Source organism: Solenopsis invicta, chromosome 16 (assembly GCF_016802725.1).
Source record: "Solenopsis invicta isolate M01_SB chromosome 16, UNIL_Sinv_3.0, whole genome shotgun sequence".
In the NCBI taxonomy this organism is placed as follows: domain Eukaryota; kingdom Metazoa; phylum Arthropoda; class Insecta; order Hymenoptera; family Formicidae; genus Solenopsis; species Solenopsis invicta.
Window position 1 is genome coordinate 18,692,875 of NC_052679.1, and position 25,027 is coordinate 18,717,901.

General features: G+C 37.3%; 2 protein-coding genes and 1 long non-coding RNA gene across 5 annotated transcripts in view; 1 reads left to right on the plus strand and 2 right to left on the minus strand.

Moving 5' to 3' along the window:
* Window positions 1–25,027, minus strand: part of LOC105193122 (calmodulin-like protein 4) — a 95,151-nt gene that overhangs the window by 53,718 nt on the left and 16,406 nt on the right. The gene's annotated exons all lie outside the window — the stretch shown is intronic.
* Window positions 1–25,027, plus strand: part of LOC105193142 (disintegrin and metalloproteinase domain-containing protein 10) — a 73,189-nt gene that overhangs the window by 40,274 nt on the left and 7,888 nt on the right. For both annotated transcript variants that reach the window (XM_039458869.1, XM_026138221.2), the window contains 3 exons: window positions 21,046–21,292; window positions 21,980–22,108; window positions 23,436–23,623. In XM_039458869.1, coding sequence (XP_039314803.1) covers window positions 21,046–21,292; window positions 21,980–22,108; window positions 23,436–23,623 — 564 coding nt within the window. The remainder of the gene's footprint in view (window positions 1–21,045; window positions 21,293–21,979; window positions 22,109–23,435; window positions 23,624–25,027) is intronic.
* Window positions 2,244–3,849, minus strand: LOC113004567. The gene is made up of 2 exons (XR_003269107.2): window positions 3,008–3,849; window positions 2,244–2,843 (listed from the first exon to the last, which is right to left on the minus strand). It is a non-coding gene; the product is annotated as an uncharacterized LOC113004567 (long non-coding RNA).

Sequence of the window (25,027 nt, forward strand, 5' to 3'; positions counted from 1 at the left end):
ATAACTGCAAGAAAAAATTGCTGGTTAAAAATTTTTTTCTTCATTTTATTTACAGAAATATTTTAATTCAGAAATTTTTAATTTGATTGCAAGTAAATATTAGGACCCATCGAATAACTTTTTGTGTTAGGTAAATTTTTTTGTTTTAAGATATTTTTTTCTCAGTGTGTCAGTGTGAGAGTGTGAGAGGAAAAAAGTATAAGCAAATATCAATTTTAAAAGTTACGTATCGAATCTCTCGATCGACTATATCGTATTGAATTTTTCATTATTTCTCCTGGTTGTTCGCGCACTATATGCAAATTTTACTCTCGAGTCATGATGATGTGGCTTAATATAGCAGCGGTAACCGCAGTGTATGAAATATCGAAATGTCCGGGCTTACTTGATGGGACCATTTAATTCACATCGGAATCCGATGTTTAGATTCCGTATTGAACAGGATTCCTTTACACACAGTTTCGGGATCGACATTCGTGCCATGCTGCGCGTATCTTCTTTGACGATTGCCTGTTTGCTCGTACGCCGGGATGAACGCGAACGAACGAATGGATACGTTCGTTTTCCGCCGTGTCACAGCAAATCAACTTCCATCGTTCGTGCTCGCGTAACATGCCTTTCTAGCGAATTCATTCGGTCACTCGCGCTCTTGAATGCCGCAAACGCACATTTATTGCGAATCAATTCGCTCGCTGATACTCGGCTATTGCTCTCTTGTTTACGCAGCGCGCCGTGCCATGCGAACGCGAATACGTCGGTTTAATCGCGCTTTTACGATATAAGCGCACCTTTACAGCGTATCTTGTTCGCTCGCGCCTGTACATTTCAAACGTGCACCTTTACACCACTGCGCTCCACTCGTGTTTGCCTTTGTAGCAAAACCATTCGCTTGTGTCGCGCAAAATGCATCGAGAAAAAGTCGCTCTAGTTCCCATTCAAACAATTATAAAGTTAATTGAACCAGTTATGAATCGATTCAACGCTAAATTTCGTCGACGCTGAAATATTTCGTCGTATTAATTTGTCAATCATGTTTAATTACTTGTTTGTGCGGCCTGTAGCTATAATGTTTGCTCATTCAGCAGTTCTTTATCGCTGCATTGCAAAATGCATCTTCAAATACTTGGGTAAAAGAGCGTCGATGTAAACGAGAGACGCGACTTTATTAATCCTTCACGGTCGAATGTCGAGCTGCACTTGACACCGAACTTTGATGCACAGGATCCGGCCGTAAGCAATTCGACACCAAAGAGGAACGGACACGTAATTTATTCGCATTTATGCATAAAGCGGTAGGAGCGAGATAACTAACTCGATCTTCCCGATACGCGGGAGCGCAAAGTGGTGAGCCCGTTGATTGCCTTCTTGTACATTCTCTTCCGCGACGACTTTAATTGAGGTAACGCTATTTTCCGCGCAACCGATTACGTCTATCGCGAAATTGAAATTATTTTTGTCGTATCAATTTTCCTTACTTCCGACGCGCTTTGAGGATGTATAGGACATTTCTCAAAATTAAGAAAATTATGAAACAATTTTCTTGTATTGCAAATTAATGATTTAATAACATGCGCTTTCAATTAATTTTCCCAAACTCGATTTTAACAGTTGAAAGTAGTTGCTATTAAATACAAATTTGAATACATTTTTTAAGTAAAACAAACTTTCTTAGTAAAATCAAGATTTATAACTGCTATTAAGTGCTGTGTCAATTGATCATGTACAATGGGATTAATTAAACAATTATAATGAAGTTTAATTTTGCAATTAACATATTTAATTTATTGAATTTTTTATACACGAATTGTTAAACTTTAATAAGATTTCGCTACTGAATCTCACCTGATTTTCATCTGGAATTGTGAAACTGTATTTTAAGATGAAACTTTATTCTCAATATTCTTACTTGATATACTTTTTGATATGAGATTCATGTGATAACTATAAATGCAGATTGTAATACGAATATATCCATGCATAAGTCAACTTCCATTTCCTACCTGTGAAATATTCGCTTCATAAAACAGTCTAGTGACACGATGTATTCAAAATAGCGTATTATTATACATACATATATCGATACCATCATGTCATCATATATCAGAGAGTTGTCACTCTTCTCGAGAATCGATAACAACGAGGTGATTTATTTCCCTGGAAAATCAGGGAAACCGAGAAAATTTCGATGAATGATTGAGATTTTATTATTACTTTTTTTTTGCGATTTTAAGTTAATATCGCTCTTGGAAGTGAAGTGAAATTCATTTCTGTTGTCTGACGTTTGAAAACTCGATACTTTACCGACCTAATTAAACCGACTATTAAATCGTTTCGCTATTAAGGGAGTATTCTATTTTAAAGGATCCAAAAAGGTGTTTTTTTTTCTGGGAATATTTTTAGGGAGGCCAACAATTAATATCAAACTTTGCATACTTTTTTATTACTATTGTCAAATATTTTAATATTTTTGAAATTTAAAATGTGCTACTTTTTCGCATGTTATATACTGATCATTAAAATAGCTTATAAAAAAAATACATAGAGGTAATGGGATAAATGTCTCTTTTGGACATCTGAAATAAAAAAACTTAAAACTTTTTTTATTCAAGAGAAGCGTTGCTATTGTTGGAATTGGAATTAAATAAAATATCTCTAAGTTTGACAGAATAGTAACTTTTGTAAACATTTTTTTATATTTTAAAAATCTTATAATTATTTTTTTTATAAACAGAAATAATGAGTACATAATAATGATTCCATAATAGTTCCAACGAAAAAATACATATAATGTACTTGCGAAAAAATTGATGACGATTTTCCTAATAGTTTCCAAGAAATTTGTCCTACAATCAAAAAACATGGTTTCGAGAAGAACGGTTTTAAAGTTTTAAGTACACTTTATAGCGTGATTTTCATTTCATTATAACTAATCAGCAATTTCAAGTTATATAATAAACACTTTGTTTCCGCGATTAATTCTTGTTTTTCAAGTTTTTCAAGTACTTACGTTTTGGCTTTCTTCGTCGCTTGCAGCGCACGCTGTGTTGCTTGTAAATGAATTTCGTCCTTTTTTTGTCAATGAATATCTTCTCCTTGCAGTCCAGTTTTCCTTCCATTACCTCATTTATAAAATATTTTCAAGATTGCAATGACACGTAATATATGTTGTTCAAAGTTCAGCGACAAACTAATTTAAGAGTCACTTTGAACGATACTTTATATCTCGAGTCTTGTCCCACGCAATGTACAAGTCAAAACAATAAGTGTAAAAATAAGTATGAACAGCATAATATAATTAACATTCAACAACAGTCTAATTTAAACAGACTATAATAGCGTGATAATAATTTCCATATTAACTTCCTTCTCATTCAAATATATACGATAATTAACTGTATGACATTAAGCGCTTCGATTTTGACCTATTATAAGCGCTGCTAGCTTTTTCATCTATAACTTCGTCAAATGATCAAATATCGGCAAAACATTTGAGGAGGAAATGTATTTTAGATTTCATATAATAAAAATATCAAATTTAAAAGTCAATTTTTTAATACCTTTTAAAGAAGAATATTCCCTAAATCGTCTCGTTATTTAAGAAGTTTTTGGCTATACAATACGAGTTAAAAGTTATCGAAATTTAAAAACTGGAGGCTTCTCCAGATTTATTCTTTTTTTATAATTTATATAATAAAAAATGTTGGCCGTAAATGCCTTGAAACTAGTTGTAAAGTAGAACATAATGAAAAATTTAATTTATAATGGTTTTTGCAGCGAAAATTACTATATTTTGCTGCAGTTTTAAATAAATAACTTTTAAACGAGATTAAATAAACAACTTTTAAACGAAGTGGATCTAAATGAATTTTTGCACGAATGTTTATTAGAGTTTTATTATTACATGTAAAAATTTTTATTTAATTGGTAATGCCGCTTCACCATCAAATTTGCAAATAAGTACTGCAAAACGTGATTTTAAATAACGTTTAAACGAAATAACGTTTAAACTAAAAAGTAAATTTTGCTCAAATTTTAAACACTCAAACGTAATTCTAGAATATTCTATGAAATTTTTATATTTTTAGTAATGCTTTTTGAGATACGAGATACCCATACATCTTTAACTGCGAAATATCGCAAAAAACGGAATGAAAAACTGAATTAAACGCGCTTGAAAAATTCCGTGAAATCTAGATTTTGCAAAACAAGACAACAACGACGACGACGACGACGACGACGACGACGACGACGACGACGACAACGAAAGACACATGTTACGAATTACAAGATGTTAAATAGCAATTAGGCTTATCATTATAACTCATGGTATAATTACGACAATCGTTGTACGCTAAATGGCGATATAGTGACTTGATATGGACGACGTTTGCAGCGTTTGTTACCACCCAGCTGTCATTTAATTTATCACGCAACCACGCGATACTCGAAATTAGTAATTAGTGCGCAGAGCGACGCGGCAATTAAATTAACATGACTTTTTGGCGCAATTCGCGTCTCTGTAAACCAGCCCAACAAGCCGCCGCAATCTGCCAGCTGGTTGGCTGTAGAATCGGCCTGATAGCGGGCGCATTGGTGCGGGATAACGCGTATCAACGATAATCCGATTAGCGATTAAACTTACCTAATTGACGGTATACGCGCGTGTAATTACATATCCGGGGACACTCGATTTCCAATTCACGATAATGGAGAGTCGCGGCTAGCGCGGTACCATTAGCAAGTAATCGTCTTGGAAAGTTTGCGGGCGAGCGAACCTGGGTCGGCGCGCGAGCTATTACGCGCTCGATGAAAGTATTTGCCGCATTATGCTCGGAGTCGCACCGCTATATTGCGAAGTACGGGGCACGGTTATCAGGGTAAAGATTATCGGAGCTCGGTATCAGGGTCACAAGTTTATTTTTCTGGAAGCGAAACGGTCGCGGCAAGTTTTTTCTCCTTTTTTTGCGAGCATACGTGTATAATTATTTATATTTCCGCGCGCGTAACATTCTCTGCCTTTTTTTTTACGGTTACGTCGTTACGAAGACATTCAAATTTCCCCAAGAATATCAAATATCGTTTTGCGGCCAATTAAATTGTCGTCAGGTGGAAATTGATCAAAGGCTCCATAGATGGAAAGAAACGCCGGGGTACCAGAAACGTTCCGTTTACGCGGCTCTCGCTCGTTTCTTTGAGAATAAAAAAAAAAAAAAAAAAAAAAAATAAATTTTCAAGTATTTATGTTTATCCGCGTGAAACAAAGGATTGGTGTGAGCACCGTGTCGCGCGAGTTTTGTGATACTTAAAATTCAATTACGAACAAAGCGCGCTCGTTTAAATCCCCGCCAAAGAAATCCCACTCTCGGCCACAAATCCCTTTAATGTTAATGTCTCTCGCGACAAGCCCCGAGTTTCGCAGAAGTTTTCCCACTAAATTTTTTTTATTTTTATTTTTTTACTTTTTCAATATGAAATATCCGTAGTGCGCATCTTGCGAGTGAGAGGTCGAGAGCAGGTCGGACAAATAATACGCTTTTGTAAACGGGGAGAAAATTCAGAACCTGCCCTCTCCCCGTATTTTTTTTTCCGCCGAATAAAAATACGCGATATTGCGAAGTATTTAATATACGTTTACAAAGCATTACGTTTGCAGTACGTTTTAAGCAATTTATACATTTTTTAAATCCGGTCGCTTTTTTCCAAAACATCTCGTTTCGCGAAATCACGCGGATGTAATTTGGAACCGGAGTTGAAAGTTCTTTTTTTTCTTGGTTTTTTGTTTTTTTGGTTTTCTCGACAGTGTTCTTCAAATAGAGCTCTACCTGCGTTCCGCGTTTTATTACCATTCAAATTTTACGGACGATTTAATTACGACGCGAAATTTCAAACGCTTTAAATTTTAAGCACTCTCGGTCGATCTGCTAGGCAGTTAAATATTGGTTAATGCAGTTTCGCGGAACTCGACGCGGAACTTCGTTACGCCGGGTATTAGCGAAATGAACTCAGGACAGCGGCTTGGAATATATACGCGCGGGAGAACGATTCCACGAGCAATTTTTCATTCGTTATTGAGACGTATTTGACACATTGTCGTCGCGCGCTACACGCCGAACGGTTGCGCCGTGCCGCGCGGTGACTTTTCTTCGCGATGGACTTGTATTCGTTGTTGCGACAACGACGGACGGACGGACGAATGGACGAACGCGCGGTGTCCGGGAATCGATCAGGGGCCTTCGAGAAGCGCAAAAATTGCCGGGCCATTTGTCATAGTCGGCGGAATCCCGCGTCGTTTCCCAATAGGCGAAATTTCAAAGTCCGCGAGTAATGTCGGTTCTTCCGCGCTCCTCCGGGGAAAGGGCCGGAAAGTAGGCCAATCCCGTCTTTCCCTCCGCTCAATGTTCCGCGGTAATAGCTATAACGATATTTTGGCGTATTTCGTCTCCCGCGGCGTTCTCTCGGAGAACGCGGTGGTGCTACTCGCATTGCGACCATGCCGGTGAAATGCACTCCGTTCTTTGGTAGCGCGAATGCAGTTGCCGCGATACCGACGGAATGATCATTTGTTTCCACGGAATGTGCGGCAAGTTAAACGGACGATACGTTCGAAATGCTCGTGTTCTCACTCGGCTTTTGTTCTCAAATCGGCTTGGAGCCGGGGAAAAGCCCTCTTGAACGCTCTCCGCGTTGCCGAAAGAACTCTGATTATTGTTGACAGCAAATTTGCCGGAACGTTGAACGGCGAGCCGCTCGCAAACTTCGTTCTCTATAATTGTAAGTCGACGTTGAATGCAGCGTGTGATCTGCAGACGCGATTAGAGGAAAGGGCAACAACGTGATCGTTTTTAATTTACAAAATTAGCCATTTAACGTTGACTGTTTTCTAGATTTTATTTCTTTCAAACCGTTAAATAGAGAACTTTGGCCAAAATGTGAAAACGCAATATAAGCGAAATGAACAGATCTTAGTAGATATTTATTGTGCGATTTTATATATCTTTTCAAGTTCACGAAATTGCGCGCCAAATAACTTTTCGTTCTTAAAACACAGTTCTAAATTGAACAAGAAATAGTAATATAACGTTATTAAATTGAAAATCAATTTAATAATAAATGATTCTAACAAGTATCTAAATGTGAGAACCCTTTCGCTTAAAAAAAAAAGACTGTAAAGAATTTGATGCAAAAAATAATAATTTTAAAAATATTAAAAAAAATTATTTTATTCTATAATTAATATATTTTAGTTTGACGAATTGTATGAATTATTACATTTTTTATATTTCTCCAAAAAGAGATAAAATCGTAAATTAAGTTCTCTTCAAACCTGTTTGTATCTCGTTTATTTCTAATATCTCTATTTTTCCTTTATGAGTTTTATTTATCTGATATTGAATGCTACGTAATATGATCCGAACTTGAGGGTCAAATGGCTGCATTTAGCGCAAAATATCCGATATGAGGGAAAAATCTATGAATTTCATGAAGATACGTCTCGGAACTAATCCTTAATAATAGAATGCGATGCTTTCGTTTCGATTATTTTTTTATATCACCGAATTACAGAAGCAATGAAATAATTTTGCACCATTACGCTTTTCCACAGAATATTTTATAAAATTCGGAATTCTCTTCCGCTCCCGTTTTAATTCTTGTTTTTAAATAACTTGATAATTGTACCTTGATAATTAAATTGCAGAACACTATGTCGAAGTAAAAGAAGTCTATAATTCAAAATATCTAAAAGCGGGATTTCGATTTTTACTTAAACGAAATTTATTTGATTTAATCCGTGCAATTTGCATATCTCTTTACACATTATTAGGTTCTACATGTTAATGCCTTTTTTTTTATTTCAACGTGATCTATCTCGATAAAAAAATCTGTTTGATTAAAATAAAACGTAAATTATACTTCGAATCCGAACAAATATCGAATAAAGTTAACGAGACTCTTGTTTACTGAATAATTATTAAAATCCTTATGCTGAATTACATAACAAAATACATTTTTCTGCCGTTATGTTTGTTTCCAGTAATTAATCTAGCGGACTTTTTTGGATTTAGTCTTGATGTACTGCGTGGACTTTTTTCCGGAACAATCTTTTTGCGAAGTATCGCACGCGAACGAATCACGAATCATGTGCTTGATGAAAGGATACGGTTTACAAAGAATTCTGACGCGGCAACTAGAACGCGAAGGGGTAGCAAGTCACGATCGTAGAATGATGGTTCTACTGGCCAGCAGCCAGTTTGTCCCGACGTATTCATAAGCGGAGCTTCTCGTACTCGAAGAATACGAATTACGGAGACAAAGGGACACAGGCGGAGAATGCGTGCTTTAAAGCTGTGGCTACTGCGGCTAATTAAGTCGAGATTTGGGGGTTGGCCGCTTATTGTCGAGCACCGTAAACTGCACACAAAGAAAATGCAATTTCCGAAATGCGCTTTTCGCAAATTACCGTATGCAAAATTTATGCGTTTAAATGGGCCCTTTCTTTCATGCAATCGTCTTTTTTTCTTTTTTTCTTTTTGTTTTGACAGATGTTCCACGACTCGTTTTTACCGCCGAACCTTTATTCCCGTCTTTGCTTCCATCTCGAAAATGAATTTACTTTTCACAAAGCTTTTAAGTAATAGACAAAGCTAATCTGTCAACTAAAAGCATCTAAAAGCACATGTTTATTCTGAAGAGTAGAAACTGCTTTTAAAACGGAGTAAAAGGAACATTAATATAATGTTACCAATTTTTTTTTTCCTTTGGCCAATTCTTTCAAAACGCATTTATATAATAGAACTTTTAATTGCAGTGGTATTATATTCTTACTTTTATTTCTATGAGATGACTTGGTATACTTTTACGAACATAATAAGTTACGTAACGAGCATTATTGAAGCTTCGGCTTTATACGAACGAGAGCCAAGATGCTTGATAATACTAGTATTATCGATCCGAGATAAGTAGTTGATTCGATTTTTTTGTCTGCCATGTGATGATTCGAGCCAACTTAATGGCAGATAATCCGATAGTCAATTAACAAACTAGCCGGCGTGTGTTCGATATATCGACGGTCTGTGCGCGCTCGAGTTTGTAATTTGCCGCGATGATCAAGAGCGGAATATTTATTATCCTTTCGACGCTCCTGAGTGTCGAGGAAAAACAATAGCTGGTTTCGCCGGAGAAAGAGATCGCATCGCTTTCCGTGATTGCGAGCTGATTAATCGAGACGGCAAGGGTATCGAAAGAATGAACGTCGCTTTTAATCAAGAGAGGGGCAACAAAACACGACTTTATTTCTTTCGAAATTCGTTTTTATAAATAATAGGAAATTGTATATTTATTCATAGCAATACGAATGCGATAATTAATGAGAGATATACATTTTTTATATTTGTCGCATTTGTTATCGGTTATCGGTGAGTTCGAATTGGCCTTCGATTCTATTTTAATTCTACCGAATTAATTATTTGATTATGGTAACAATAAACAATTTAACATTGCATTTACTTTTATATTAATAGTAACAAATAATATTATTATAGTAAAAAAAAACCGTCGAACAAAAAGAATCGTAATTAATTCAGCTGGCAAACAACATTTATTATTTCGAGATGTCTCTTTACTGTAAAATTAATATTTACCTGGTAAGAGATATTGCTTTAAAATTAACGGGAGGAGAATTATATATAAAATGAGAATAAAATTAAAATATCATCTCGACCGTTGTTTATTCATTTCTGTAAATTAATTTTTAATTTATAATTAAAGTTTAAATTGATTACATAAATTGATAAATTATTGTTATATTATAGGTTTTATATAAATATAAATATAATATATGAATATTTTTATATATATTATAGAAATATAAATTTATTGAGAAGAATGTAGATGTAGCTCAATTATTTCGCGAATCGCGCACAAAGGTTCGATTGTAAATAGCTATTAATGATATGTTTTCGCGAAACGGCAAAACCGGCTGATAAATTGAGACTTATTTTACGCTCGCTGCAGTTCTATCTGTTGGAAAATCGACAATCGAGGTTGGTTCGCAAATCAACAAGAGCGCAAGTTACTCGGCATATCTACATACGTACAGGAACACGTAATTTAGCGCTGGTGCGCCGCGAGAGAAAAAGGTCGGTAATTATTCCGTGCGATTAGCTCGCAATAGGTCAATCGAGGGTTAACCAACGCTCATTAGACTAAGTATCGCGATCTCCACGGCGAAATAGATACTACCATCGATTACGACGTTAATGCTGCAAGACATTGCAAAGAAATATCTTCGATATGCGCGAGGATATCTAGCGCGCGAGTGTGTAGTATCGCGAAACTATTAATTTTGCATGATCCTATTATCTTACTTGCTGGAATTAATTGCCTTCTGTTTTTTCTCTCTCTCTCTCTCCCCCTTTATTTGAGATTAATAATTAATTCCTAGAAACATGAAAATGGATCGGACAAACGCCGGACTACTACGCTGATAGAGGGGCCGCACCTACGGGATTTTACGCGAAGCATAAATCGGCCGGCAAGAGTAAGACGAGGAAAATTACGACGTGCTTTTCAATCTCAAAGAGATTGCTACGGGAGAATTGGGGATGGTTTAACGAAGAGCTATCCACGGCGTAGTTTCGTAATATATAGCTCGAAAAAGGCTGCCAGATATATAGCGTAATATTTTTAACGCCGTCGGTGATGATTTACGGCGTCATAGATCATCGCTCGACATTGAATCTTTTAACTAGGGAAAAGCTTTTTAACATGAAAAGAGAGATTGAGAAAAATTATACTGGCAAAGCTCACTTTATATTGCATTAGAACTTTTAGTTTAGTAAGATAATAACTATCGTGTTATAATAAATTAATATCAAAAATTGAGATTCAAAGTGAGCGTGAAATCGGTAGTTGCATAATTTACAAAGTAAATTACAAAGTAAATTATGTCGCAATTGCACGCACACTTTGGAAAAAAAAAATTTTCGAAAAAGATGATTCGTTTATTTTAAAATTTCCGTAGCCCCGGTATCTATAACGAGTAAGATGAGCGAAATTATATTATACGTGTAACTAACTTTTATTCAAAGCTGGACTAGATGGACACTGCGCGAAATGGATAAATGACTCGTCTCCTCTTTGTCTCAGTTTTTGCCGGACATTATACGGTGGCGAATAGCCCTCTATGTTGTCCTCGGACTGCGGAACAATTCGGTATTCAAGTACTATTCGCTGCATATTGCTCTGCGAGTGCGAGGAGAGCCGGCAATGAAAGGCCACTTCTCGCGGCCGCGATTTTCACTGCGTATTTCGACGCGGCGGTCACGAGTTTTGAGCGTCTGGCTCGCCCGCAGCTGAAACTGGCCACTCGCATGTATCTTTTTTTTTTACTAAATCGACGAAGAACGCCGGGGTGTCCAGATAATAGAATACAAAGCGCGAAAGAGACAAAGGTAAAAAGCTCTGCCACGCTTTCACAGAAATAACTACGTCATGTGCCAGCGGTAACTTTATACCGCAATAAAAAAAAGCGAATCAGTTCGGTGTCGATCTACGAAAGTAATTTACAAACTTGAACGTAGTTGTTGTTCTTTTCTTTTTTTTGTATAAAAATTGTTTCTTTCACTATTTTCGATAATAGATTAAGGATGTTTTGGCTGTGTAATACGAGCTAAAAGTTATCGAAAATTAAAAACTGGAGGTTGCCCTAGGTTTATTCGTTTTTTCCTAATCAACAACAAAAATTTTGGAAGACGCGAATACCTGAATTTTGGTCCTGAAATTAATTTTAAATAAAGAAACAATGAAAAACTAGATTTTTAATGGTTTTTGCAGAGAAAATTGCTATATTTTGCTGCAGTTTTAAATAAATTAACTTTAAACGAGTAAGCGAATCTAAATGAATTTTTGCACGAATATCTATTAGAGTTTTATTAGTAAAAATGCTGATTTAACTGGTAATGACTTTTCCATCAAATTTATAAATAAATTCTGCAAAACGCGATTTCACAATAACAATAAAGAGTAAACAAAGAATTAAATAACTTTGAAAGCAGTAAGAATAGAATATTCTATGAAATGTTTATATTGTTAACGTTTTAGCGAAGTTTTTGTCACATATTTCGAGAAGATTATCGAGTGGATCGAAAGTTCCGGGGGAGTTTGCGGGATAAGTGCGTAAAAGACCGTTCCCGGTGAAAGCCGGGCAAGACGCTAAGTATCGCGTCAACTCAGATCAATGTGACTGTCGGTCCGCCAACTCGTAATTCGATTGTTGATCGATGAAGCGACGCTCGGTCGCGCTTTCTCGCGCGTATAGCGTTACCGCTCGCCACGATTCGACGGGCGCGTCGAACGCGCTTGCCACGACCGAGCCGATCCGTTAGCCGTTCAGTGACTAAATTGGATTTTTCTACTAACGAGCACGAGGGCTTTTCCTCCGTAAAAGCTCCATCGCAGACCTCCTCGACTAGCTCTCTGCTTCCCCCTCGGCTATCAAGCCTCTGCTCGTCCCGCTCGAGAGCGCATCTTCTCGCCTCATCCCCTTTATCGCCGCACTTTTCCGGATCGCGCAACCCCGCCCTGCCCCGCCCTCGACCCCGTCCCCGTCCCCACGTCCCATGATTTTTCTTTATTTTTTTTTTAAATTTCCTCTCTTTTTTCGCGTTTCTCGTTTCTCCTCCCAGACCCGCCGCTGCCGCTGCCACCGCCGCTGCCGCCGCTGCCTCCCGATTAAAGGCCCTGTGTTTCCATAGATCCGCTCCGCCACTTCTCGGGATTACGCCGGCAGCCAACCGGTTCGCTACCTCTTCGCGAATCCTCCTGCGAGAATTAAGCGTCTCGAGATGCGAGAGAGATGAACGTTTGCATCTTTCTGACGCTGCTTTGTTCTTCGCTCGCCGCCGGCGAGCAATCTCGCTGTATGTACATCTTGCTGCACAAAATATTAATGCTACGCTTCAAACTTTATTTTTTTTTCCTGGCCGATACGCCGTTACTTCATAGTAGCATTTATCGTTTCTTCGACTTTTAACACAACAAAGTCTAAAATATCTATAGTTAGCATGTGCATTAGGTCGTTTGTAACTGTAACACGTACATTTTATGATACGCGGCGCCTGTCAATATCTAATGACTTTTCTTAACTGGCGTCTGTTAGAAAAGTGTTTTGATCGCCTTCGCCAAGCTTGTTAATATCTCCTAACGTCAGACACGACTCGGCACTCTATTCGCAACGATCAGAAGCGAATAGTCGATAGCTACTTTTAAAACGCGACATTTACGTCCAAGTAAAAAGATCGCGACACGGATTCTTTATCACGATTCGCCAAGGGAGAGAGAAAGCGAGTGTCGATTCGGGGCGGTATCAGGTATGAAAAATGCAAGTTTCAGCTTGAATTGATCGGCGACGAGAGGAAGAGTCTATTGAATCGCGCTCTCAAATGTCCGCCGCGCCGCGCCGCGCCGGCGGGGGCGTTTTATCGCGGAGGCACGAAAATCGTCGAACGAGAGCCCGTCGATGAATAAGTATGAACGAAAACACGCTACAATGCGTGATAAAAACGAATTCGAACATGAATAATTCATTAATTATCGACGAGAGCTTTTTTCTTTTGTATCTCGCTCTTTATCGGGTTTTTTTTGTCCTCGACGACCCTGCGACGCGATGCTCGTTCTGCACGCCTCTCTCTCTCTCTCTCTCTCTCTGTTTCCAGCTCACATTCGAAACATCGCCCAGAGGGAATTTTCTTCCGTCTCTCTCATTTTTATATCCACAAACGTACAATCTTCTTCCTTTATCTCTATTCGCTCCGACTCTTCTTGCGATCATTCTGACTTAACTAGTTTCTTCCTTCAAGATTACTCGAAGAGACGACTTTTAGAATCTCACTTTTTTTTTTTGTCAAATCTATCATCTTATCAAAGTCGGAGGAAAATCGTCGTTAATATTATAACCAGGATAAATTTAAAGAAAGTGCTCGTACATAAATGTTTGATTTCTGCTTTATACGTTCGTCTGAATTCGTCTATATTAGGGCTGATTTAATAAACACACCGTTTCTGCCACTTTCATTTGGTTTTTATGATTTTTCTTTGGGACTCGGAGTCGAAAGAAGAATTACTACGGACATTTCATTTGTCAAATATGTAGGATATTCGCAGATTACTCTTTAAATATTCCGTAGTCTGTCAGCACTGATTAAATGAGTTAACTGTCATCGTTCGAGTTAAACGCTTTTTCTTCCGCCCCCCAGCGCCCGGCACCACCGCGCGGGTTCTTTCTCCCTTCTGTCTCTCTATCTACGTGTCCAATCTCTCTCCTCCTCTCAAAGTCATTTCGACTTAACCAGCTTCATCCCCCAGGATTACTTTCAGAAGTCGATTCTCCTCCTCGAGAGAGAGGAGGAATGTTTTTCTCCCGCGTCCCGCGTCGACGCGTAAAACCGTGTAAACGTGTAACGAGGGAATTTGACTATCGCGCGCGGCCTCGCTGAATAATATTTCGCGTATATACGTTGGACGCCGCGTCGCGATGAATAATTGATAAATTGCCGGGGTACAACGCTACGCCGGAACAACACCATTGCACGTTATGTACAATGCAGCGTGTCGGCGACGGACTGTAACGCGAGCTTAACACCGCGATTCCTATCGAGCGCGCTCAAGGCGTTAATCTGATCAACGTGTATGACGCGTTGTGCCGCATGGACGATTTGAACGATTCGAGGGACGTCGCCAATATAGAATTCGAACTAAAAACCGTCAAATCAGTTGCGTCCAGCTGCGTGCAATTTGTTTCCCTAAATTTAGCGAGAGTCGATTCGATTTTACGGAATACACACGGAGAGCACGGTTTTGCTCAAGTTTATCTAAAAATTTAGCTACATACAGATTTAAAAGTAATTTTGTTGCACCATTAAAATAATTACGAATGTTTGCGCATGATGAGCAATGCTGCAAAAATTTTGTAGTTACTACTGGTATCAAAAACTTAGTTATATTTAACGAACCATTTGGTTATAGTTGTATAAAAACACTTGTTTGGTTAAGTTACTGATTGTTTGATCAAAACAATTACATGTAGTAATTATAACTTTAAAATTCATTTGATTATTATTTAACTGAACGTTTCGCTGATATTTCCCTCAGTGTCTTGTCCCACTTTTCCCTATTTAAAAATTTAGCTGGATGCAGATCTGAAAATAATTTTATTAGATTATTAAAATAATGTTGGACCATTCAAACTGGTTGGTAGCTGGTCAAAACCTTGTCTTGCAACGTGAGGAGAAATGCCCCTTTTCAATTTTTTAAAGATAAAGTTTGTAATTCTCTGAAGATTTTGTTTAATGATAGTTATATTGAAAGATTGATATCCAAAGAATATTTAAGAAGTAAAGGTGATTCGTCGATTATAAAAACCTAGTTTTTATTCATCATCGAACCGTTAACTGCATCGTCTTAATTGCTCCACCTTGCCCTACTCGAGCAAAACAGTTCCTTTCGCGCACGAATCAAAATCTTGCATCGTCGTCGCGTTTAATTGCGCGCTCCACTTTTCCCTATTTATTCCCGCGGTATCTCTCGCGGTCCAGCGTATTTATATCAATTTTTCTTTGTTTCCCGCCCGACGTCGACGTGGAAGATCTACTTTATCCGCTTTACGCCTGTCCAAACTGTCGCGTCGGGATGAGACTCGATTAAACTGCGGGGCGCAGATTCCTCCCTCCTTTCCTTTCTTTTTTTGTCTCGAGCGGCCGGCAGCCCGGTGGTTCTGGACAAAAGCTATCAAAAGGATGCACCGTTGGCGGTCATACGCGGACAGTTTTATAATCCCCGTACTTTTGTTTGTCCAACCTTCGTGTTGCTTCCTGCCCTTATTGCACGCCGCTTTCCCAACGTCCGGTCCACTTCAGCATTCAGTATTTTCCATCTCGCAATCGGTAGTCTCTCTCTTGAATATGTTTATTAATTGCTACGTTCTCTGTATTTATCTCTCTTTCGTTTCCTTCCTTTTCTTTTTTTGCATGGGTCGCAAAAACGTTCTTTTAACTTTCATACTTTTTCGCTCTTCGTATAATAATAGCTAAGCTGCCGCTCTGCCGTTATCGCCGTTAATCACGAATATATACTATATGATATGATAATCATATCGTTAGTCTGCGTTTGCCACGTAATTTATTAATTACGGTGCAATTACGGGTAAATTTAATTCTTCACCTTTATTCCGTTTTTTATATCGCGGGGAAAAATATCTCTCCAACCCTCCTTTTATACTTTTTCTGCTTTCCAGCTTTTTTATCTTGCTCTCATTGCCGCTCTAATCGTTTAAAAAGTCATTATCGTTTGCATGTAATCAGTATTTCCCTAATGTATTTATTAATTACCAAGCAATTATCACGTTTTCCTCACCTTTATCTTCATTTGCCCTTCGTCGTCGAGGACAGAATATTTCTCCACAACCTCGTTCTCTTTTTTTCTTCTCTTTATCTTTGATATTTCCTCCCTTTACTCGCGCATCAGCACGATCGCACTCGCGTGCAATTAGTATTTTCTTAGCGTATTTGTTAATTACCATGCAATTATCGCGTTTTTCCCGTTTATCCTTATCCGTTCTTTGCCCGTTTTACAGGAAAAAATGTATATCCTCTTTCGTCCGTTTGCTCCCTTCATCTATTTGAGAGATCACGCTCGCTCGTTTGCTCGCTCGCTGGAAATTAAGTCGTGCTCTTCGCTTTGAGCGCTCAAACGTGAAGAAAGCCGACGAAACGCTTTAAAAAAACGCGAATACTGTAGACTACTATCTACTGCCTACTACTCCGTGATCCACACTCCTTTTCCCCGTTGTAATGCGTTTATAGTAAAATAAGCAGCGCGAGATTGTAATTATGATCACGTCTTTTAAAGGGATAAAAGGCGCCTTTACATTTTTCGAGTTTTATTTATGCTAACAAATGCATTTCGAGATATTTGGCGAAAACACGATTGCGTATTTCCATTGCGTATTGCAGCGTCGAAGATTTACAAAAATGATTTCGTGAACTCTTTTTGTTAAAACTTTATAACGGTTTCAATTACACACGGAGAAGCGGTATTCCTATATATATATATATATATTGCTAGAATTAAATTATTTCTTTAAGAAATGTTCGAGATTTATATATATAGATCGTAATCTGAACAGTATCCGCAGAGCGGAAGATTTGACCTCGACCTGCCGTCAAAGCCGCGGCGGTGGCGGCGGTTCGAATTTAATCTGACGATAGCCTAGTTTTTCCCCGCGTTTCTCTTACGCGTTTACTTTTCCTCCTCTTTCCCCTCGTTCCCAAGGTTCACTATTGAGCCTCTCGCGGGAGGTCCACTTTCCGCTGGCGATCTCTCGTCGGAAGAGGAAAAGGAAGAGGAAGAGAGGAGACGCCGCCGCACATCGATTACGTTTCCCAACTCGTCCGCGGGGAATCGCCGTTCACGGTTAAGCTATCGCGCGAAATGGGATCGAATTAGCCGAGGAAGCTCCGTAGATTGGAAGAGAAGAATCCCCGCGTTTTTCTTGAAAAACGGATCGCGGAATTTCACCTGGATCTGAAATTCCGCTAGGCATCCCGACATCGCGCTGCTGTCTCTTCTTCGGCTCTAATCGACGACGTTCTTGCGGTTCGGAAAAAGGAGCAATCGTCTTCGCAGCAAATGCCTGAGAATCACTGGCTGGTATTTCAGCCACGAATTTTTCAGCGGTACGAGGTGGATTTCAGCTTAGTAAAAATGACAAGGCTTTTAATCCTTCGAGAAGATTGCGAGGATACAAATTGATAACGAGACTCTTTTTATGTTATTCAACTTTAAATGCAATTTAATTTGAGGGAGTTTTCGTGATATTGTGTTGCAAAAATATATAATATTATACACAATTGTACATCGATTTAGTATTACAAAATGGAAAAGAAGTCATCACGATTCATATTTTTACTGACAAAAATTAATCATAGAAATCATAATGAAAAATATTCAGAGAACCTGAAAGCTGTGTACCTCATGTATATATAAAAGTGAATTTACGATGAAATAGAGTAACATCTCAATATTAAATCTTGTTCTCGTCTACGTTTGCTTGATTTTAAATTTAAGTGAGAATAAATTTTATATTAAGGTCACATTTGAAGATAAATAACGTGTCGGATATTGAAAATTTAGCAAGTTTATTGTTTAATTTATTTCTTTTATAAATAAAATTCAATCTGCGAATTAGAAAATAAAATAAGAATTATTAACAGTAACGTGCATACTACTGAAGTTTTAAATTGAGTTAAATTGAATCTAGTTTGAATTTTTTATTAGCGAAATCGTATTTTATTTGACATCTTATTCTTTACATTATTTAAATTGCATTTAGTTTCATACTTCTATATATTTTTGATCCGAATTAAAATTTGTCCTAAAACATGTTTATGAATCTTCTCGACAAATCGGTATTTCAGCACCCTCATATTGAAAGTTGCAATACGTTTAAAAGAGAAAGTAAAAAAAGTGATATGCTTATGATAAATGATAAATTAACTTCTTATAACGTTTGACGTGTTTGTATCCTGTTTTTATTCACGCGCAAGTTGTTTCCTTTTGCGTACGGCAGCTAAATTGCCCCGCGATATAAAACCTCTCTGCTGATTGTCCCTTTTATCGGAGCGGATAGGGTATCGATTACCATGAAGGGTGAATTTACGGATCGACCGCGGCGCGCCAACAAGCAAAGGGATCCAAACAATTACTTGTAGGAAGTAACACGCGGCCGTAAATTTCTCCGACTTCGCGATAGCACTTGAGTCGATTTATCTTTCCTCCACCGATAGTCCGGAATATCGTCTATGATTGACGATTGGAATTCCTAGAATCTACCCACGTTTTACCCGGGGAAACTCGCTTCGAAGCCAAGAGACTCGATTCTCGGAGGTCGTGATTTTCCCGGGGCGTCTTCCACTCAAGTTTCCTCGCCGTTCCTCAATCTGCAACGTCTTTACAAAATTGTACCGGAAGCGAGGTACACGCATATTGAGCGACAGTTCCAGTATACACTGCTTTTTCCAGACGAATTCCAATCTTTCCAAGTTATTGTCGATATACCTGATCTGTCCTCTGCACTCTCCTGTCATAGGGAGAAGAGTAGGAAATAAAGTAGAATGAAATATGGTTGATCTTGGATCGAACTCTGCCTAAACTTTGGAATTTAAACGTATTACGAAAGGAGAGCGTCAATGTCTTAAGAGACTAATATATTTACTTAAAATGGAGTTTCATTTAGAAATTGAATCGTTTGATAATATTATTTGACCGCCGGTTCGATTAATCCATATTATTTGCACAAGATTTGCACGTATTTTATGCTTAAATTACGCAAGGCTACGTCGGGCATTAGCGACAGCGATAAAGCAAATAGAAGGAATTTCTTGCTCGTCGCTGTGACGGCAAACTTCGATTTCAAGAATTTTCCACGGAAATCTGTCGTTTCGTTCAGGAAGTTGAACCGCCCGGATGGAATTTGCACGGCGCGAAGCGAAACGAAACGAAGTTATGGCTCGTCCCCGGATCCTAAATACCCGGCAATCCTTTCTAATTCCGCCCGAAAAGTTACCATACCGAAACCTCTTCTCCCACTCTTTCGCCGTGCGGCCCGCCTCCGCTAAACTTGGGCGAAGTCGCAAAAATTTCATAAGAAATAATGAAAGCACGGCGACACGGAGAACGAAGGCTTCTGCAAATATAATTAACCCCGACGGTAACTTTATATGCACCGTGGGAACGCCGAGTCTCCTGCCGCTGCGATTCTCCCTTGTATTTTCGCAGATTTAAAAGGTATGTCTGCGGGGTCATACCGCCGGACATTCAACGCAAATCCGTCTCTCTGCGGAAACTGTTAATAATAAGGTTAGCAATCTCAATTCTTGAGAGTTTTATTAAAATACGGCGCAGATTGTCGCGAAAATACTATTAACGTGCGCATATCTCGGAAAATATTATTAACGTGTACTCGAATTTGTAGGACGATTTGTCTTTTGTACTAATAACATGAAAGACAATTGAAACGATCTTTTACTTATGATATAATAAATTAAAATATTCGTTAAGAGTTAAAAAGGAAATTTATAATGCTGTATAAATTTTGTTCAAATTTAAATTATAATTATGTAAAACACGTACCAATTATAAGCTGAATTTTGTCCTTTTTTTGCGATATATATATCAATGTAGGTTCGCGTACTTTTTGCGAGACTTTCAGCGAATTTCACTGGAAAATATGTAAAGTGTATGTTTATTTGAGTAAATGCGTCCGTATATTTTAATTTAGTTTCACGTACCCATGCATCTCATATTTTCTCAATTTTTTCAATTTTCTTTGTATTTCGGGTGGGTTTTGTAGCAGCAGCACTGTTAGCGCTTCGTTCCTTGTGTATTAGTACACTAAAAAAAAGTTGTTAACTTGACTAAATTTTTTAATTTGATTAAATTTTTTCAGTTGAAGTATTAATGTCTTTAAGTCAAAATTGAATTGAAAAAATTTAATCAAATTAATGATTCTTTTTTTCATATATTTTTTTGTTACTGTGATTCTGTTATAATTTGTAGATACACAATAAATTAAAAATTAAGTTAAATTACATGTAGAGTCGAATTTTAGGCAGAAAACATGAAAGTATTTATAATATAATTGTTAGTATTTATTAAAATTAAAATGTATAGATTATATTATCTATTTTTTTATAAACTCTCTAAATCTCGTAGAGTGAAAAATCACTCGAAAATTTCACAAACTCATTTTTCACTTTTTTCAGATTGGCGTTTCATTCTACGAGAGTTATAAAGTACACAATATTAAATATTTATATTATGACACAGTAATTACTACCTGTGATTTTAAATATTTTATGATAAAAAAAGATGTTAAAAAATTGTCTGTTATATGATGATTGAATTTGTATGATGCAAATGATCCCTTTTCTCCGATAAATTCGATTACTGGCTTTTTATTAACCAGCGTCACGCGTCCCGTTCTCTTTACAGAGGATGAAAGCGCCGTGGTGCAGGGCGTCGTTACGCAAGACGGTCTCTTCGACGGCAGTGTCGTGACCAGATTCGAGGAGTACTACATCGAGCCGACGAGCAGGTATTTGAATAAAAATGAAGACACGTCGCCGCCCTATCACAGCATAGCTTATCGCACCTCCGACGTTACCACCCCGCCACATCCATTACCCTGTGCCAGTCATCAGCTGCATCAAGAGGGGTCTCTTCGTGATTCCTTCGATAGGTGAGTTCTATCTTTCTCGAATCGCTAAGCGACGATCCTTGATAGACAAGGATGTAAATCGTATAATGTTCGTAATCGTTTCGAAATTCACAGACAATTTTTTTCACGATATCTGCTCCGTATATTTTTTTTGTCAAACCAAATGTCGATCTTCAGTTTGACGTTGACGTAAAAAATGATATTTGTGAAACTTTTACAATTTTACATAACAGATTCAAGACTCGAATTGCGACGGTATAATCTTTTTGTCGATAAACGTGCATTCATATTTAAAATAATTTTTTAGAATTGCATGTTAAGTTGATTTAAAATTTTTTTGATATTAAGTTATCACATGGCAAGTTTGGATATGATCATATCGAGATCATTTTTCCCACGTGCAAAGCATTTTATATATAATTCGATACATATGATTAACTCAAATAATGTAACCGATATAATGACGGTGCCTTTATTAAGACATACTTCCAAGCGCTTATGTTCTCTCGTATATTCTCTATTTTATGAAAATACATTCACGAAGAAAATGTTAAAAGAGCACATATTGTTGGCAAACGCGGTATAATTTAGACACGTGTAAAGGAAATTCCCGCCGGCCGGGATTATCATATATTATGCGTTCCATGTCAGTCTTCATATGGCGGACTTTAAATGTAAATTTAAACTTCGCGATGTCTGTTTCTCCAGATATAGGTACAACAATTCTCAAGCATTCTACGAGCCCCTGCTCGGCGAGCATGTTGCTCTCTACTCGAGGGAAAACAATGCGAGGGTGTTAACGATGGAAACGAATAATGACGTCGAGTATACGGACGCGTGAGTATCTTGCATTTCTCGTCGAAAAGATTGCAAATCTTTTTTTTTTCCTGATTAATTGCGCGCAAATAAATCCAGCTTATCGTACGCTACGTTATTTTAGACTACATCGTATCGCCATAAAAAGTTTTATCTTCAAATATTCGTTTACGGAGCACGAAGGATGAAAGAACTTAAAAATACAAATTATAAAATAATGAAGGGAAAATAAGATACTGCAACGTAATGTAAAGATGCATTTAGGTACTTCGTTTTTCTACAAAAGGAACTGATTCAAGGTTTGATAATGAAGTGAAGTAACTGTATTTTATATGGCCTACCTAAACTTTGCGATTTTTTCTAATTTTTTGCTGAGTCTAAAATTAAAAATTGATTGTCAGATTGAAAATAGGAAACATTTCTAACCATTAATTTAAAATATGGGACAGTTAATGTGGCTGACGAGAAGACTTTTAGAAAAAGTGTCATTTAGGTAATAGTAGGTACATATGTACTCAATATAACTCAATTATATGTTTTCTTCTTTTTCTTAAAAAGCGTTAGAAAAATAGATAATAAAGTGAATAAACAATCTATTAAGTAAATAATTGATTTATCTTAACTTTTTCCCCTTAAAACCATGTTTTATGAATCGGAGTTTAGTAGGTGAGTTAAAATTTATAATCCGAAGTAATAAAAGTAGTGAAAAAGTATTACAATCGATGCATGTGTATTCATTATTTATCTATTAAGCATATTGGTTCTACCTCAAAGAATTATCTTTCTTTGACTATAAACAGAGTGCTACGACGAAATATAAATTAAATACTGCGCGTTATAAAGTATAAATATACAAATATAATAATGAACTGCGAAGACGAATAACCATCACTTGGTGGTTATAGAAAGCAGTAACTTTCCTACGAAATATAAGATCATAGAAAACATAATCAATAAAATTCTACTTTTGATCTCACTATCAACAACAGTATTCACAAACTGTTGCAAACAAGTGACGTTGACAGCCTATACGACAGACTAGCGTTATTTGTTCAATTCATCGTGTAACTAGTTAGAAACGGCAAGTAGGCCATGTAGGGTACATTTACCTCATTTAAAAATGACTGACTTGACGGTTTTACTCTAACGCGGAATATCAGTCGATCTTGTCTTCTGGGTCAATTCGCGTGTCAATTGTTGGCGTGGTGTCAGCAAACTGAGCGTCACGAAAGTTGAAATAGAATTTGGAGGAGAGCGGAGTTTAGGAAGCCCTAGGTACACGAGAGAGGAGCGCGCGGCGGCGTTTTTCATCGCGCAATAAAAGCGACCTTATTTCTCGCCTCCGCAGCGCGAGCGGCAGAGATCGGATCGCGAGGCATCTGCACAAGCGTGCGACGGTAGATCCTCGGAAAACTACCTGCATGCTCTACTTGCAAGCGGACCATCAGTTTTTCGCGCGATACGGCACGGAGGAAGCCTGTATCGAGGTGATGACGAGACACGTGCAGAGAGTCAACTCCATCTACAAACACACAGGTGGGTGTTCTTCCTTACGGCGATATACCGCGCGCGCGGTATGAGAGATGATCTAACAGTCTTCGCCACGAGAATTGGGAAAACGGACGTGGCGAAGGCCGAGGGGGGGGGGGGATTGGATGGGGAGGAAAGGAGTCCGGAAAATTGAAAACTACTTGAGGAACGCGAAAAACGTCAGGGGAATCTAATTTAAAATAGCCAGGGAATATCGAGGACTTGAAGAAAAAGCGAAGAAATTCAGAGACTTTCGAGGAATGTCGGGAAACTTCGGGAATTATGAAAATTTTCTGGAATTTTACAATTTCTGGACGTGGTTGATGATAATAGAACGGGAAAGAATCGTTTGTTTGATTTTTATTAGTCAATACTTAAACTTAGTTCGTAGTTTAACATCGCGTAATTAAGCGTTATATTTACACGGAAAATATACGATGAAAATAGTAGATTTTCTTCGTATGTAAGTGTGCATGTGCACGCCAATTTTATTTTGTTTTACTCGTTTACAGTTCTGGTCTCTTGTGATAAAGATGATAGAATTATAGACGAAGCTTGAAATTGTGAGACCGCTGAAAAAGCAAATAATTATCAAATAATTAGAGGAAGTGGAGCAAAACAGAGTTTTCGAATATTATCTATGTGTGCAAACCAGTTTAATGTTACTTTAATTTTATTTTAATTTAATATTTAATTTGAGAAGTATCGATTTTATTAAATATAAAATATAATAAATCTTAACTTAATGGAAAATGTAATTAAAAAAAAAAAAATATATCAATTTTTTTCGACATAAGAAAAAAGGTGTTTCACACATTGCAGGCGTTTAATACAATAGATATATGATAAAGGGACGAAATATGAACAATAAAATATGTCGATAATTTATTTTAGGGTCTTCTTAAAGTTCATTATTTTTACAGTGCTCGATCTCAACAGGATTAATGTAAATTTAATTATAACATAACATACTAGTGAAGATATAAGTAAAAATTTATTTGAGGTGTTTTCTGAACGTTTCAACTTGCGGATCTGTGTATCACTTGTTTACTTAAAAGTTAACAAAAATATAAATATGTAATATAAATAAAATTCTAAATATTATTTCAAAATTAATACGAGATATATTTCGACGCTTTTTGCGCAAAATGTGAATTTAAACTATCGATAAATATTTTGTTTTTCAATATTGTAAAATACACCAGTCTGCTTATTTATACATACGGTATTTTCATTATCGTACTGTTCCATTATGTACGAGTGTTACACACACTGAGTTCTACATTACATGCGAATTACTCTGTTTGAGTAACAGAGAACCGTAATCACATGGGAGTCGTTAAGAGTGGTGAGGCGCAAGAAACTAGAATAATACACGAATTTAAGTGAATTATTTAGTTTTGATGAATA